Source organism: Manacus candei, unplaced genomic scaffold, assembly GCF_025592945.1.
Source record: "Manacus candei isolate 608988 ecotype Guabito, Panama unplaced genomic scaffold, ASM2559294v1 h1tg000010l, whole genome shotgun sequence".
Taxonomy (NCBI): domain Eukaryota; kingdom Metazoa; phylum Chordata; class Aves; order Passeriformes; family Pipridae; genus Manacus; species Manacus candei.
Genome location: NW_026138058.1, coordinates 1,891,713 through 1,910,758, shown reverse-complemented (window position 1 = coordinate 1,910,758; position 19,046 = coordinate 1,891,713). Strand labels below are relative to the sequence as shown.

General features: G+C 36.9%; 1 protein-coding gene across 1 annotated transcript in view; it reads right to left on the bottom strand.

Moving 5' to 3' along the window:
- Positions 1-1,944: 1,944 nt before the first annotated feature.
- LRRC2 (leucine rich repeat containing 2) overlaps positions 1,945-19,046 on the bottom strand; it is a 68,846-nt gene continuing 51,744 nt past the window's right edge. The window contains exons 6-9 of the mRNA XM_051777385.1: positions 9,334-9,479; positions 7,113-7,268; positions 4,578-4,714; positions 1,945-3,558 (exon numbers count right to left, since the gene is read on the bottom strand). Of these exons, the coding sequence (XP_051633345.1) occupies positions 3,509-3,558; positions 4,578-4,714; positions 7,113-7,268; positions 9,334-9,479 (489 nt within the window). The 3' untranslated portion in view covers positions 1,945-3,508. The remainder of the gene's footprint in view (positions 3,559-4,577; positions 4,715-7,112; positions 7,269-9,333; positions 9,480-19,046) is intronic.

The window sequence follows — 19,046 nt, the reverse complement described above, 5'->3', positions numbered from 1 at the left end:
TTGCAGAAAATAAACACAGCAAAACTGTTCTGGTGTTGCATAAATGCTCAAGGGGGGGGGGGGGGGAAAGGAAGAATATATTGTCCAGTGTTAACTGTAAATTTTAAACCAATATCTGTTGTAACACTGTGTTGTTCTTAGGCACTCATTAATTAAATTTCCCATTATTTACTATCTTTATAAGTTTGTCTTCCTAGATTATATTTGGCTGTTCTTAAAAACTGGGCCACATCATAGAACAAGGGAAAATAACACAATTAAAAGCAATTATCTGATTTACTTTTCTACATTGAACTGATATGTGTTCTAGAGACATATTTCAATTACTCCCAATCTTGCTGCTTTGAAATAGCAGCTACTTGCAAAGCAGAACAAAGTACTGAGTTTTAGGAAGTGTAGTATTTGAACAGCTGTAGATAGTGCAGTATAGAACTAAAAAACACATTACTTTCCTTTAGGAATGTAAGCATTTGACATCAAAAGCTTGTAAACAGCAGAAATTTCAATTGGCACATAAAATTCCTCTCATTCATAAAATTGTTCACCTTCGAAAATCAAAAAAGAAAGTATGAAATGCCAATAACAGAAATCTCTTCTCTAGTGGTGCTGTTTTCTAGTGAAAGATAATAGCTTAAAACATAATTGCTAGTAAAACAGTGATTGCATAGAAAAGCAATAAAATCAGACCTAATTCAAAACAAGGTGTCTTTTGACATACAGATTTTTTACTGTGATGGACGACACCAATAAAATTATATTTAAAATCATGTGATGAGTATGGTGTTTTTACTCTAAAGGACAGAGAAGTAGAACTCAAAGACAGTTATGTTGAAATTAGGAAATTAGTAATAGCTGGCACTACTCATTGGACATCAGCCTGGAGAAGACACGACTTGTTGCAGCCATCCAACATAAATTGGCTTATGAGAAAGAGGGAGAAAGGTTTTTTTTTTACCAGGGTTTGTAGTGACAGGACACAGGGTAACAGTTTGAAACTGAGAGAGGGTAGAATTAGGTTTAGATTGGATCTAAGGAAGAAATTCTTCACAGCAAGATTGGTGAGTTGTGGATGCCCCATCATGGGAAGTGTGCATTGTCAGCTTGGACTGAGTTTGAAAAACCCGACCCAGTAAAAGATGTCCCTGCCTGTGACAGAGGGACTGGGGTAGATGATCTTTGAATGCCTCTTCCAACCAAAACAGATCTGTTAGTCCATGAAAATTAGATTCGCAGGTGTCCAAAGTCAAGTTGGAGAGCACCGGCTGGATCCCCTGTGTACCACTGGCCTTGCATTTTACATGACTTAATTATTACAGAACTTTATTTAAGGGAAGTGCTAACCTGAACTTAAAGATTGCTAGTGGCTGAGAATTTATGAGTCTTTTATAAGTTGTCTCATGGTTACTTTTACTGAAAAACAGAGCTTCTGTTTCTAGTCCAGATGTGTGAGTTCAAGTTTTTGCCTTCTCCCTTATGTTTGCCACTGCATTAAAAAAATCCTGGGTTTAAACTGTGAATTTGCATTGAAAAATATTGAATAAATGGACTTGTGAACAACACTGCCCAATCAAATTAAAAATGCATGGTTTTATTTATGCCATTTGTTTTTCTCTGACTGTCCCCCAGTTTATCTGCACCACTCTTACCCATGAACAGCAAAAATCTCTTGAGTAAGATTAGCTGCAATGCTAAAAAGTACTTATACAATGTCTCTATCCAAGTACTTTCTGTTTAAATATCCAGCAATTTTGATACTAGAATTTGCACTAGCATTTTTGGGTTTTAACTTGGTTTGCATCCCCAGTTTTTTGTAGCTACAGCTCCCATAATGTCCATCTCAGTTCTATAAGCACAGAGATTGTGATTTCCATTCCTATGATTTTCAGTGGATATTAGACTATGACAGAACTCTAGAAATAGAATTTCAAGCAATGTCAAAACAGATGTCTTACAGAAGTTTATTACACCAGTATCAATACTTAACCAACCAAATGTATAATTTCAGTAAAAGAAATTTGGTAGGGTAGTTTCACATAGCCTGATTTCTCTAAGCCCACTTTGGTTGCCACTGTTTTATCCTCTTTCATTATCTAATAATAATTTAAAGAATAGTCTTCTATTATTCTAAGATCAATGTCATTTTTTCTTAGAGTTTTTTAAGTTTCCCTTTAATCACAATCTGCTTTAGCACCTGGAGACCAATTTGACTGGGTTTCATTTGGATAGTAATATAACTGCAGAAGCTTGCAATTTGGATAATAAACATACCTATTCCCTTCTTTTAAAAGATTGAATGCTAGAATGTTGAAAAGAAAACATCAAAAGCAATATGTTTTTTTCTATATGGAAGTCTGAGGAGCATATCCTTCATTGCTTTGTTTTTTTAAATGTGACTGAGTTAAGTGGCATTCTACTGCACAAAGCTGAAAATACCTCATCTATAACAAAAAAAAAAAACCAAGATGTAAAGATCATCTCACTTAACTGCACTCATAAGTTTAGAACCACTTCAATTTTTTAATTTGAGTCTAATTAGGGTCTAAATTCTCAAAATCTCAATCTTTTTAGATTAAAAAGTATTGATTTATTAAACAAAAAGTACATGTAAAACTAAGTTTCTGAAGGCCTACACTATATACACTTAGATAATCATATATAAACAGATTATTAAATAGCAAGCAACATAACTTTTTATCAGCAAACTTATTCCTGCACAAAAAATCCTGTAATCTGAAACCATTAATAGAAGACCTTTATCATCATTCTACTGATAGCATTAGCTCATACTGCTTAGTCCTTAAAATCTTATTTAATGCACTAGTATATTATAAGACTGCTTAGCACAGAAGTTTTGATTACATTGGTACTTGAATTTGCAAACAGGTAAAATCTTATAATATGCTGGGAAAAAAAAAAAAACAGGAAAACTGCTACAACCTTCTACATAAAAAGTTGTTGAAACTTTAAAAAGTGAACTTTTTAAAAAAGAAGGACAATTTTCTTGCAGAACAGAAAGTAAATGCAAATAACTATGGGTTATTTGAATATTGTAAATAACTAAATGTGTTATTTGGTCTTAAAAAAACAACAGATCACATTCATTTTCTAAATTAGTCTATCCCCTCTTATAAAATCAAATCTCTTTATAAGATCATGTTTTATGTTTCACTGTTTCAACTGCAACATAGAATGTCTCCATCTTTCATCTGTGCTTGTTTGTATTTTATCAGAATGAATATTTACTTTCAGGTCTAGATGCAAATTAGTGACTGCTGCTGTTGAACTTGAAAATAAATATGTTGAGTTAAAATGTGAAACAGCATCTTGTAAAGGCTCTACTGCCCCTTGTTTTTATCTGCAGTTAGTGGGAACAACTACAGTAATAAGTAAATAATTCCTTATGATTTTGATGTGATTCTGGCCATTTATATTTTCCAATGTTTACTATTCAGGTGGATAAAAAGAGAATTATTCAGATATCCGCTAGTGATTTAGAGGTTTTTGATCTTCAGAGCTGAAGACTGAGTAATACTTTCGTAGTGTAGGAAGGAGTAGACTCTGTGAAAAGACAAAAAAGAAATACATCTCAGATTTTAGCTATGTAATCCAGCACAAATAAATGAATCCCTTAGCTAGAAACAGCAGGGCTTGGTTTTATTTCAAAGGTACTCTGCAAATGATCTCTGTGACTTCACTTTAGAAATAGAGAGCACGAACACTCAAGTGCTCAGATTATGGACATTAAGGAACAAAAGTCCAGTATCAGAACATGAAAACTATTCTGAAGCCACATCCTGTGGCCTTTCTTCATATTTCTCTTTTACCAGGTGTCATAGGACCACTGTACAGATCCCTTAAATTATTCCTGCAGGGAGTGGAAAGATAACAAAAGATTGATTCCACTAAAAGTCATTTCTACACACAAACTCTCAAAGGGATTAAAATAGAGCCCAGAGGGTACTCTGACTCACAGGAAACTCCCTTTGTATCCTGACATTTTACTAAAGACTCAAGAGATTGACAGTTTCTTAATAATGGTAAATATAAGACAAAGTAGCAAAACAAATTAATATGCAAAGCTTCAGATGCTATGTAATAAAGACAGAAGCAGAGATTTTACTATGATTGTACAGTGGTTAAACAGTTAGTAGTACCCTGATACAGATAATATTATTAAAGAATATTCTACCAGTACAAAGAGCCTTTCATATATATACTGTGCCTCTTTTTGAGGAGGAGAAGCCCTTCTTCAGGAATTCAAAATCACTAATGTTAATCCCAAGTGAGGTAATTAAATCTGGAGAATGAGAATAATCTTTGTATACATTATTAGTGAATTAAAACTAATGCACGTACAAACACACAATTAACTTTGTATACAATATCAAGTGTCCCAATTGGAGCTCAAATTTTTAACAAAACCCATTTGGCATTTTCACTGTTGGTCTTATTCAATACCATAACAGACAACTGCAGTTTAAGGATATGTTGCTTGGACTCTCAAAAATAAATGGTCCCATCATATGTCTGCATTTATCTCCAAGGCAGCAGGAAGTTTACTGCAGGTTAACACATACCCCTTTCCTTTAGGTCTTCAATGTATGCCTTCATAAACTCTTTCTCAACTTGCTCACGTTCGCGTTCGGTTTCTATAATTTCCTCGGTGTCTTCACATACAATAGTTTCAACAGGACTGTTCTTGAGACTTACGAATCTAGACAGAGAATAGCACAAGAATATATGCTACAGGCTGCTGAACATCACTGGCCAACAGGAATGACATTGTAGGAATTGCTACTAGAGCCAGAAGGAGAAGTGTAAAGAATATCAGCTCAGATTTGCATCATGGCATTGTTAGGATACATCTATTATTGGAAACACAGATTTCAAATGGCACCTTCTCTATACTCCACTTTCCATATAAAAATTATCAGATTTATCCCTTCCTGTCTACCTACATAAATCATTCTCTGTAATAACAGGTATATTTCTTTATTGTGGAACTTCTGACAGACTACACTGTAATTTCACATCTGTTGATAAGCGATACAAACTCCTTCCTAACAACATTGCCTAGCGATCCGGAATTTTGCCAGGAGCACTTAAGAAACAATACCTACTTCCATTTTTTGGTTGTTATTACGTTACTTCTCTTTTCCAATGCATGCCTGGACTTGCATTACATTGTATTTGCAAGTTTTCTAAAGCTACATGTTGCAGGTGAAGAACTAGGCGGTTACATACACAACTCGTGTAATGTCCAAATCAGGTGCACAGCATTCTGAAAAACTCTGATTTTCACTCCAAGAAAGGAAAAAACATCAACAGCATTGTTACTTTCAGAAGAACAAATGTTTCACCAAATGATACAGCTTTCTAAAATCTCATGCATTGCTGTGAGTCTGTGATCAGTTGACTTTGGCTGGCCAGGTGTCCACCAAGCAGCTCTCTCCCTCTCCCTCTCCCTCTCCTCAGTAAGACAAGGAGAGAATCACAGAATCACAGAATCATAGAATCACAGAATCAACTGGGTTGGAAGGGACCTCCGAGATCATCAAGTCCAACCCTTGATCCAACCCCACTGTGGTTCCCAGCCCATGGCACTGATGCCACATCCAGTCTTGTCTTAAAAACCTCCAGGGATGGAGAATCCACCCCTTCCCTGGGCAGCCCATTCCAATGGCTGAGCACCCTCTCTGCAAAGAAATTCTTTCAATATCCAACCTAAACCTCCCCTGGCACAGCTGAAGACCCAGCCCTCTTGTCTTGCTGAGAGTTGCCTGGGAAAAGAGACCAACCCCCCCTGGCTCCCCCCTCCTGTCAGGGAGTTGCAGAGAGTGAGGAGGTCTCCCCTGAGCCTCCTCTTCTCCAGGCTGAGCCCCCCCAGCTCCCTCAGCCTCTCCTCACAGCACTTGTGCTCCAGTCCCTTCCCCAGCCTCGTTGCTCTCCTCTGGCCCTGCTCCAGCCCCTCCATGTCCTTCCTGAGCTGAGGGCCCAGAACTGGACACAGCACTCCAGGGGTGGCCTCCCCAGTGCTGAGTCCAGGGCAAGAATCACTTCCTTGGACCTGTTGGCCACCCTGTTCCTGAGCCAGGCCAGGATCCATTGGCCCTCTTGTCCCCCTGGGCACACTCTGGCTCATGTTCAGCTTCCTGTCAATCCAGGAATAGCAGATGAAAAAGTTGTAGGTTGAGACAGCTTAATGAGAAAATAAAACCTCTGCAGAGATGCAAAGCAAAGCAAAAACCTAATTCTCTCTTCTCAACAGGTGATGTCTAACCACTTCCTGGGAAGCAGAGACTCAATACACATAGCTGGTTTCCTTGGAAGACAAAAATCTTAATAAAGAATGGCCAACCTTCCTTCTCCTTTCTCTTGGCTTTATATGCTGAGTATGACACCACGTGGGTCAGCTCCAGCAGTGTCCACTCACAGGCTCTTGCTCAGCCTCAGCTTATGATGTTTTGTAGGGGTGGGTTGGAGACACAGCCTTGGTGCTGTGCCAGCACTTCTCAGCAGTAGCCAAAACCACCTTTCTAGCTACCAGTGCAAAGAACAGCACCATGAGGGCAGCTGTGGGGAAAGTTAAATCCATCCGAGCCTGACCCAGTACAAGGTCTGAAATGGTTCCATAATCAAAGACCTGAACGTTGCTTGCAGAAATGCATGACCACCACACCTGTAGACTGAAAGGCCTCTTGGTCTGACCCTGCATGCAGCAATAAGGTGACATTTCACAGCAAAGAACTACTAAAATCATGTGACCTTATTTAACCTTTTATCAGCCACGTCTCCCTCTCCCAGCAAGATGCTTTTGGCAGCACTGAGCTTATCAACAACTAACTGCCAGGCTACTGGTCCTCCTCTGAGACAGCTGCTGTGACTCCATCTACCAATGAACAGCAGTTTGGGCAGATGTACAATGCAAATAACTGGCAGGTGACAATCAGAAAGGTGCATATATATATATAATTTCCAGTTGTTGCAGTGCCCTCTTTACCACGCATTGGCTCAGAACTTGTAGAAACTCATGCTCATGAAAGTGTTTCTCTTGGTTACATGTACCTTATCTTCCTAAGGACATTTTCCCTTTCTCTCTTACTTTTACTTACTTTAGGCCTGTGGTAGACTCACAGATGGCTGTGGGTACCTCAACCAGGTCGTCACCACTGACAACCAGCAAACTGAGCTTTGGCATATTGACAAGAGCTCGTGGAAGATAAGTCAGCTTGTTTTTCTGCAAGAGAAGTGTCTCCAATTGATCTAACCTGTAAAGACATAAAAACATAAAGATGGCTTAAAATACTTATTTCAGACAGGAACATCTATCCAAAACAGCAATACTGACTTAATCTTCTGTATAATAGGATCAATTACATGCAACGTCTTTGGCTTCTCAAAAAATCACTCAAACCCCACTTTCAACAGATTTTCATCAACTTGAATGGAAATCTCCAGTCATGGTTCAACATTATAGATATTAATAACACACCTCTGAAAAGTAATCAAAAGCATGCTCGAGATAAAAGGTTACAAAATTTACGGTGCTTTCATGCGGAAGGTGTTGACAGAAAATGATATAAAGCCTCATCATGTGCACCCTGGAACTAATGAAAAATAAAGGTCATCAGCTCACAGCTTTGACCATTCTATGAACTATGTATGGCTGTGCCAGGCAGCAAGTCCCCATCTATTGTTTTTCACCAGTAATTAGTACTGTGGGGAACAAGAGAAAGATTAGCTCCTAGTCATAATGCTCTTGCAAACTGTCCTGCCGAAATCAGTTCAAAGACAGTGCTTCATGGAGGAATTTTTGCTTGATTTCCCCTGGCTTGTCCTAATGCAATAGAAATTTGGGGCTCTGTGTTTATTCCTTGGAGTAGGCAGAAGACAAAAAGCACAGCAAATCGTTGAAGAAAGTTTGTCCTTTTTTTGACTGCAAGGATCCATTCCTAAAACAGCGTTGCAGGATATTGCTTATCTGGTCCACGTGGTCTATTTGAATTCAAGTGAAGATATTAAGTAAGGAGTCACAGTTATTAATCACAGACATTGTCATTAATCACATTACTTTCGTGGTAGTTGACTGAGGTTCCTTGACACTACAGGCATTGAAGTCGTGAGCCTGAATAAGAGTATCAGTTCACTGGGGCAGGTGGCATATCCTGACATTTTGTAGTCTTCAAAATGCAAATGAGCCCAAGGAATCTCAAAAATCAAAACCCAAAGAAAACCTTATTTTTTGGTGTCTGATTATGGTATCTTAGTATAAAGTCTGGCAACCCAGAGGAAAAATGCTCCTTAGTTTGAGTGGGTATCCTTCCATAAAAGAACAATACCCTCTCAGAAGCATTTTGAATTTAATTAAATCTCTGGTCAGTCCCCCTGGAAAACAATGGCAGGTTTATTTTGTTTGTAACTAATGTATGTGAATTACTAACACAAATTAAGACTTCAGTCCTGCTGTCAGAATAATCTGTGATTACAATGTCCCAGAAAAGCCTTTTTGCCCAGCAACAAAGCCCTTGAGAAAGTTAAGACTGAATGAGTTTTCTGTGAAATTTCTTCTGCCTAAGGGATTTCTATTCCCAGATCAACAAATAACCCAGAGTATTTTTTTTAATAAATTTTAGTTAATAAATTTTTTTGTTTACTTTTGGCTGTGTAAAGTTTTGTAAACCAAGTCACCGCAGGACTCCAGAGTGAATAAATAGGTCCAGGAATAAAAGAGCTTTCTCAGGTTAACAAGTCCCATTAAAAAGATCAGTGTGATTTTGTTTAAAACTAGTTCTAGTGGGCACCTAAACTGAAAGAGTGAATATATGTATGCACATGCATATGTACTTCAGAGTAGAAGGGGAGGATTGTCAGTGTGTTTTTTTTAATCTTATCAGCATTTTTCTACTTTACTAATGAAATTTGTCAGGTTGTCTCAGTAACCTGAATATGTTTTAGTTTATCTTTTCCTCCTCCCCACCTACCCTCCAGAGAGTTACTGCTGCCAGCTCCACATGGTGAGTCCCCTTTGCTGGACCTGGGGCAGAATAACCCTACAAATTTCCCAAAAACCATTGCTCAGATATAATGATAAATTACTATGAAATCAGAGGAAAATGTATTTAGTTAACTGATTGCCATCAGTAAGCTAGAAAAAGTAGTTTCTGTTCTCTGACAGAGCCCATAAACAATAATGGAATGTTTACGTGCAAAAATATCCACATGTGGGGGGTTTTTTCACATGGTTTTTCAATAATGGTGTTTCTTGGAAGCTTGTGAATTTTCTAAATGACTTAATAGTTCATAAACCTGTCAGAGAATTAAAACATAAACTACCTGTCTATGTCTTCTGGGAGATCTTTCAGGTTGTTGTTGCTGATATCCAAGCACTGCAAATTGGACATCCGGAGCACACAAATTGGAATAGAATGGAACTTGTTTGCTGACACATCCACTACTGTGACTTGTTTCAGGTTACTTAGCTGGAAAGAAGTAGTGCTCTATGTTAGTTAAATTTGGCAAATACAAGAAGACATTTAATTCATCAACCATTTTTATTCCCCTCAAAGCACTGAGGAAGATAAGAATTTATTATTTTTTTACTCAAATTTTTGCCAGCCTTATCTCTTACTCATCATTTCACTGGAGAAAGAGATTCAGAAATAGTTACTTCCCAAAGTGTTCATCACCTTTCTAACATCACCAGGGGATTGAATGAAATGAAATTTTCAGTCTTTAAAACCCTACAGTTTTGAGATGACAAGTTGAACCAGAAAATTACTTGGTTTTTGAATGACAAAACACAATTTATATAACTAATAGATGCCAAGTTACTGTTCTCAAAATCAGAGATTTGATAACTCCTATCAAAATTACATAGATTCCCATTGCTATAACTCTATTATACACTGAGAGTGCATTGCTAGGACACCATTAGAAAATTAAACTATCAATTTAAGCCAACAGAAAATTTGGTCCAATATTTTTCAAAGATCTTTAAAAATACATCTTCCATACTGCAAACTAAATATATAATAAGAGCTTTTCATTTGAATACTTTCCAAAGGAATTACATTTTTAAGTAATAAACCTTTAGTGCAATGAAGGTTAACTACAAATGTAAAATACACCTGTTTAAGAAATTAATGTGTTAAATTAAGTTCTCTCTGTACTGAATCAATTATTCACATTATCAGTGTTCATAAAACCATGCAGCTAGCTAAAGTGAATATCAAAGGAATATAAATGTTAATCAAAAAAACTGGTTTAGAATGGAAATTACATTTCTGAGCTTCTAATCAGATGTCACCATCACTATCTAGCCCTATGGGTCCTGATACAGAAAGAAAAGCAGCAAAAAAAAAAATTCCTTGTCCTTTGCTGAAGGTATCTCAGAATGTAGAAAACAAGGAGGAACAAAAACCCCCAAAATATTTTCCACTTCCAAAGTAAGCAGAATGCATGCAACAGCATAAATGAAGGGAAAAAAATCAAATAGTAATAAAAAACATCCTGAATAATTGAAAATTATTTTCTTTATTCGTATTTACTAATTGGTTTTTATACTTTCTGTTCAAACTCCTTCTTACTGTAATATTGGTAGATTTTCGTCTGAATTTGACCATTGCAATGTAGACTGTAAATTTTACAGATACTGAATCTTTGTTCCAGCAAACCAGAACCTCCTTTTGAACAGGGAAAGCACAATGACTATTCCGTATCTTAGCAGCAAAAGAACATAGAAAATAATTGGCACCATCTTTATACCACGTTTTCTTTGTGGTTTCAAATTATCATCACAATTTCAAATCCCAAGCAAATATTTCAAATTTCTCTGAACAACCTGGACTCAGAGCAACTTGCTAAAACTGCTGATACATTTATTTTAACAAGCTCTCTCCCCACAAAAAATTTTGCAGGCACAGAATTAAAGCAATATCCCAGAGGCTTAAACGACAAAATGGTCTCAAACCATTCCCAAAGAAGAAAAGCCACCTTCTCTAAACACAGAGCAGCAGATATAAATATATAAATACAAAATATTTAAAATATTTATATAAAATATATAAGTATAAAATAAACTGACATTACTGTTCACCCAAGTTCCTAAACACTTTGCTTTCACATGCTGAAATAACTTGGTAACATTAACACTAGATGGTAAAACTATATTTCTTCAACAGCAGTAACTAGTCTTACATGTTTTCCTAACAGTGCTTTATTGAATTAAATATTATAAGCAATATTACCACAGCAGTATTTTTTTTTAAGAAACACAGCTGTTTCCTTCGGGTTTTTTGTATAATATGGAAAAGATATTATTTTAATACTTTAATATTGATTAGATTAAAACATACGTTTTTTCAGGAGTTTGTATCCCCATAAAAATGTGCCAACAAAATATAAGGTCATGGACTCTAGTGATACAAATTTTGGTTCACCATGCCACAGAATATATGGAGCTGTGATTATATCATGTGTGCTGCAAGTCCTCAGCACTTGTTCTTTTAAGGTAATATTTAATAAAACCTGTCCATCTTCTAGAAACCTAATGGAGTTTTTAATTTAATCTGTTTCTGAGGTGTTACCAACAAATACCTGTGACAGACGATGCCTTGGAAATTATGGCAGCTGTGTATTATATTTCCTAATGAAAACCCTGTGTATTCTATTTCCTCTTGAAGAACTGATTGATTCCTGCACCTTTTATAACATTTCATTTTCAAACAAGCATGTCTCCCTTATCACATTTATGTTATCATTTATTTTGGCTTGATGTTGATTTTTGCTATTTTCCTCTATTATGTGACTTTGAATCAATCAGTATATGGGCTTTATGCGGGTTCTATTTAAAAAAAAAAGCTATATTTAATCATCTAGCTACCTGGACACACTTATTGTGGTATCTATGTTTAATCATTCTTGCCATTTTTATTTGACACACTGCTCCCTTTTACCTACCTTCATAGTTTTGTTTATAGAAATAATTCAGATAACTTATAGAGCTCCACTGCTATTCTTTCCCTCTGGCAGTAAAACCTTCAGTTGAAAGAAAAGGACATCATGTCCTGGGCTGAAAAACTGTTTGATTAATGGGTGTGGTTTTATTTTTGTCCTGCTTTTTTTGCTATGAAAAGAATTTACTGGTAAGGTTGGCTGAAAGTTTCTCATGAGTTGCCTATACTTAGCACCAACAAATTAAAAGGAATAAAGTTGTGTCAAAATACCGTATTTTTCAGTTACATTTAAACATTCTGTAACAGAAACAGCAACACACTAAGTAAATTATGAGAAGATATACAAAAGGTTTGACCCGGAAATGTCTATCCATGCATCACAAATGTGCTTTTGCCCTGAAATTTCTAACTCAGTGAAGTCAAAGACAATTTGTACCACTTCAGTAGTATAGGTTATCACTTATATTGCCTTCCAAAACATCTGTTGCCTCCCAAAACACATTGATTGGGACTCAGCATCTCATTACCTTACTGAACACAGTGACAAAGGAGCAAAGTGCACAGTTGGCCACTTAGTTCTCGTGCATTCAAACCAAATTCCCAGCTTTTCACCAAGCTGTCAGTGCAACCTCTTCTATAACCTCCTTGATGTTCATGGAGAAAAGCACTAATCACAGAAACAGGGCACAAGCCTCTCTAGAGGCAGAACATGTCTTTCAAAAGATATATTTGTGCATTTATAGCCCAGCCCACCATCTGACTTCCAAAGTGGACTCTTAAACTTATGAGGCAAAGGCATTTCACAGTAAACCCCACGCCTTGAAAACCAGGTACCAATCCATGCATTTTGTGACAAAACCCTTTGAAGCCCAAAAAAATATGTGACATCAAAAAGGACTTCATTTGGTGGTGTCTTGGTAAGATAAATCCAATAAATGTTAAGTGGAAGAAAGCATTCAGCCAAGTGGTGTCAGTCTGATTTTGAAATGCTAGAATCCTAAATCTTTTGTAGAGTTAATTCCCAAACAGAAGCTGTTATTCTTATGCCAAACTGTTTACTTGGAAGTTTAACATCGCCCCCTTTCACGACTTATCATTTCATCATTCAAATGCATTCTTTCAAGTTAATGTTTAATGTCCAATTATAATTATAGCTATGATGATCTAAGCATAAGTTCATAGAAAGGAACTTCCCTTATTATTAAAGCAGGTTTTTTGTATACACAAACCTTTAATCAGGCCTTTAATCTTTAATCAGAAAACTGACTTTATTCAATATTCACAAAATATATGCAATAAATGCAACATATGCAATATTCACAAAAATATCAGATATTGGTCATTTGCAGGTGATTGAAGGTGACCACACACAAGGTGACCACAAGTGATCACAGAGCAATGAGAGCAGGACTGTCATCACACAGTTAAAATCCCTAAGAATGTGGATCATGTGTTTAAATCCAAGTATAGTAGCTGTTCCAAGCCAATAGATAAGTGCATGAAATTAAGTACCCAATTAATGATTTCCTGGGCTGAAACCAAAACGAGTCTGCTGTCTCAAAAAATAAATTTATGTTGATTAGTTACATTAAATTTTCATAGCATTACTGCTGCAGCTCCACACAGTCTGCATACATTATTGCATTTTGCCATCATAAAGTCATCTCAGCTTCAAATCTCCAAAACTTGTAAATTAAGGACACACATTAGAAGGGAAAACTAGGGTCCCCCAAAAGTCAGTTACACATTTCTCATCAACTTAAATAGATCCACTTTGGGAATATACTCATCATATGTTTTAATTAAAATCATTAGAAGAGGAAGAACAGCAATGTTGGTAGCAATGGGCGTTAACTGACCTCTCCAGAATGTTTAGAGACAAACTGTCCTTGAATCTATCAAAAGACCCTTTTAAGATATATTCTGTGTTCCTTCACCATGAGATGACCAAAATTGCTCGCTTTCACAACAGAATATAGACAAAGCCCAAAACCACTTTTCATTTCTGCTCTAAAATGCATACAATTGAAGAAATGCTATTCAGATTGTCATCTTAATTATCACTTAAACATGTACAACAATTCTGGTTTGCCATGACAATACACTGTAGCCTGTGAAGTTACCTTTCTGATTTAAAAAAGCGGAGTGCGTTCATTTAAGCTTGTTCTGAAACCCAGAATAAATCACTGTTTTCCAAGACGTGGCATGGGAAAAACACCCAAAAGATAAAGATGTTTATTCTGTAGCAACTTAAAAAAGATATAATAAACAGAGATGACAGCTAAAATAAAGAATTGTAACATACTGACTCTTGTTTTTGTTTTATATTGGCAGAATAGTAACCATTCACCTGAAAGGAAAAAATTATCAACTGTGTTTGAAGAGGTAATATCAGCAGAAGAGGACCAGGTAACAATGTAAGACTGACAGAGACAAAATAAATAATCAGAAAAAATGTGAGAGAAAAACTTTCAAATAAAATTAAGAATGTGGTTCTCTGGTTAAAATAACATCATTTTAATGATTGATGATGGAATTATTTCACCACATGTATATGGAGGTTGACAACAATCTACATTCTACACCAGACTGAAGAGAGACAGCCTGACAAATTTGGAAACAAGATTTTCGTGAAATGCCAGCCAGAAATCAGCTTGCTTGTAAATAAGGTGGAAGACAAAACATGAAGAGGAAAAAAAAAGACATTTTGACTTTAGCAGCAGAGGTCAGAAGGTTTGTGATGAGCTGCCTTTATGATACCAAGAATAAGCACCTCCACGGCTTGCAATGCAGCTGGGCTTTCAAGATGGATTTTAAAGGAAGAATTCCCCTACTACAAAATTTAGGGAGATCTGGCACAGGCTCTGGACGCTTTGGAGCCCTCCAGTAATCCCACCCAGCAGTGTGGCCTTTGGTGCTCCCCCACAGGTGGAAACATCGCAAGCTTACAGACCTCATCTGCTTTTTACTGGAACACCCTCAAATTTTCCTCTTCTTGAGTTTTTTGTTTTGTTGGTTGTTTTTTTTAGCCACTGCATGCTAATGAAGCACTTGCTGAAATTGTCTTTTTAAAAGAACAAAAAGAAATGCCTGCAAAGAATATGTCTGCCAGGCTCTTGTATTTCTGAGAAGCTTCTGGGTCTAGATTATGTCAGGAGCTCTTCCATCAGCTCAGAGTACCCCAGGAAGAGGTAGGCACAAATTTCCACAATGCTCCTTGGAATGCTAAATATTGTTCTGTGGCTCTTAAACAACAAGAAAAAGATGTCTAACAAAATCAGTCATATGGACTGTCCCAGAGTAGTTGCTCAGAAAATAAGTTGTGTAGGATCAGGCTTCGTGGTGCTGAAACAGTGTAAGATCAGACACTTTTACTTCTATGCCTTATATATCAAAATAAGTGGGTTACAAATAGCTGTTTTACTACTCAATACCCCTCAGATTGAGTCCAAGTAACTTATCTTTGCTTAGCTTCATATTTCTCCTGGAGACATATATTGCCACAGTAATTTTTAATAGTAAACAACAAAAAACTTCCACATATTTGTGTATATCATGTGCAATGTCAGATAACATTTTCTGTGACCGTGACATTTTACAAATACCTGTGTAACACTTTGAGCACATAAAAATATTAATATGATAAAAGAAACTATGACTACTGAACAAAAACAGAGAAGGAGTAACATTTATTATTAATAGCACATATCTAAAACTGTGAAGATTTTCACAACTGGAAATAAAATCTAATACAGAGAAGTACAAGCTAATGCAAGAACAGTCAACCACACTACATTTCTTAAACTGACAGAAACCGGGAAAAAGATGGAAAGATGAAAAAAATTAACTCCATGAAAGTCTTGTGTTCAGTATGCACCAGTGGTCAAAAAAAGTAAACGAATAGTTATATGTGACATACGATAATTAACCCCAAGTTACTACATAAAACAGTTGTGCATTACATATAAAACACCATACTTGCCAGTTTTTCTCAAGGTAAATCATAACAGTACGTGGGATTCGGGTATGAGCAATGGACAGTGACAGAATGGAAAGACTTTATTACTTTTGTTAATTTTTTTAGTTTGTTTTTTTTTTTTAAAGGCCTAAATCAAGATTAAGAAAAACTGTACAGATTAACAAGTGAGCAATATATGGTAAATTCATGATGTGTTCTTCCTTTACAATGTTGCTCACAAAAGCAACATAACCAAAAATCACTGCACCTCTCAATACAGTGAAACTTCTACAAAAATTAGACCACAGAATTTTCAACAGTGTGTTTTTTCAGCTTAAGAACTTCAAAGAATTCTGAGAGAACTAACATTCACACAAATAATGAGAAGCTGTGTTTCTACGACCCAGTTCAAACAAGCACAGCTCGAATTTTTTCAGCCTCAGAATATGGCACAAACACCTCGCTTATGTTCTAGCAGAGTAACACTGAACACTATGTTCAGCTTGCTTATTGAGCTTTCAAATGTGAAAACTTCCAGAAGTTGAATTTTTTGTAAAGCAGATCCGAAATTTAGCAGTGTATTACTGTAGTGACATTATCTTACCAGAGTACATAGTACTGCAAGCAAGTCTCCGTAATGCTACGCTCTAAAAAACATGTTAAGAGAGCTCTACTGTGGGGTTTCAATACCATTAATTGTCAACACAAGCAAATGAGAGAAAGTGAACAGAAATACAGCTGCAGGAAATCACCTACTAAGGTAAAAAAATATGGCACTGGCCACATATCCCAAGCATCCACACTGCACATGTAAACTGATGCATCGAGTGTCAAACTTTGAGTCACAGAATTTGGCAGACCTCAGAGCAGTCCAGAAAGCAATGGTCTGAGATGGCTGGAGTAATGCAGGTGATGGGGAATCAAATAAAACATATCCCAATTAAAAATGGATAGGAAGAAAAAAAAAGACCAGGATCAATTTTGTAAAGTAAAAGATAAGGGGAAGTCTGGAAATCTTATTCTTGCAAAGCTGTGTTTACATCATAAACCATGAAGTTATTTTAACCTTTCCACAACCTTTGTCAATTTTTCTTTTATTGTTGTGCATTATATAATTACACATCTCCTTCTAAACTCCATCAGCAGTAAACAGGTCTATGACAAGTCATTACAGTAGAGAATTAGATGCCTTCACAGTAGCTGAAGAAATATCTCTTTCTTTATCATTTGTTCTGAGTTTTCCAGGCATTCATTTCTTAACCTGAAACTCATCTTTCCGTTCTGTCATTGTCCATTGCTCATACCTGAATCCCATGTACTGTTATGAGTTCCCTTGAGAAAAACTGTCAAGTATGATGTTTTGTATGTAGTGTACAATTGTTTCATTTAGTAACTTTATAGTAAATCACATATAATCAACTATTTGTTGGCTTTTTTTGACCACTGGTGCAACTTGCATTGAAGCCTGAAAGAACGACAGAGGCCCAGGTCTGTGAGCTGGCACGTCTTTAATAAGAAAAGCAGGAACCACTGGGACATAACCTCCTTTGAATTTCCTTGCATCCTCAGCATCACTTCCACTTAATGTTGGGTATAATTCTATGCTCTTTTGCCCACTGCCAGTAAGGCAGAGAATTGACCTGAATTTAATGTGAGACAAAAAAACGAGATGATGTCTGCTTTCAACTGGTTGGGCTGGCTGACTCTTGTCTTTATGTCTTTCCCACTGATCAGTGATGATGAATAAAAATCACAGTCAGGCTTACGAAATGTTTTTTACAGCTGTGAAGTTGATCAATCATGTACCTACATGTAATTATGTAACTACTCATAGGAATATGTTCAGCAATAAATAAAATGCATGAAGTTCAGTAATTTACTCTCCAACTTGATTCTTCTTAAAGAATAAACAGTACTTCTCATTGTCTGCACTTTATGGAAAAACAAATAACATGCTTTTCTCTCCATTCACCTACAAACTCCTTTTGGCACTCAATACACATTGGTACCACAGACATGTTTCTGCAAGATAAAAGAGGCAAATGTGATAGTGATATGTATTTGTTCTCATCTCTGCTTCTATCCAGTAGTTACATAAAATCTGCCTCAGATTATCTTGCTGATGTATGGATGATATACAAACAGAATGTTGAAAGCCAAAAAGATTTCAAACTGTTTTGAGAGAAAGTAGGGCTGGAGCAGTACCAAATGCCCTTTGCTACCACTGAATTCTTTTACAGAATTCTTTTTTTGTAACAACACAGCCCTGTTGGAGTGTTCACAATATGCCACTTTGGTCACCGTTAAGTCTTCCCTTATGCTGTAAAACTACTTCCCTGTCATTTCCTATTATAAAAAAAAATTCAGACTGTGAAAGGTGATGTTTCTTTTATTGAAGTCATGTGAAAGGTAAATGAAAGGTCACTGGCACCACAGCACAGAGGTAGCATGGGTCAGATCTCCAGTGAAGTGGACTGTTATTATTAGCTGCTGACTTGTTCTGATAATGAAGCAGTTTTGAAATGATGCTATATTAATTAGTAAGTTTTGGAAGCACAGTGTCAAAAGCAGGATCAACTGACACACTTTCCTCTCCCTAACTGTATAATCCTGTTTCCCAGCACAGATCCACATCCTTCTTTAGCCCCTGCAGCAGCGAGGCCTTCGTGAATCTCCTCTGACACCCAACACCTTTGCACCTGCTCTCTTGGGTTTCACACCCCTCCTGCTAATGCCTGATGTTACATCTCGTGCCAGTCCCATGAAGCAGCTGTTGCTGTGCATGGATTGACACTTTGGCTGGCGGTGTCGGAAAACAAACTCGTCATATATTCAAAGAGAGTGCAAGCCTTGAGCGAAGAAGGGCAAGGTGAAATCCTGTCTAATGGAGATGAAACCACGTCAAGCAATTGGAAAGCCATTTCTGAGGCTGAAAAATGTATACACAGGAACGTCAGTCCTACTAAAGTCAGCTGGACTTTTCCCAGTGATTTGACAGGAAGCTGAACAGGAGCCAGAGTGTGCCCAGGTGGCCAAGAAGGCCAATGGATCCTGGCCTGGATCAGGAGCAGTGTGGCCAACAGGTCCAGGGAAGTGATTCTTGCCCTGGACTCAGCACTGGTGAGGCCACCCCT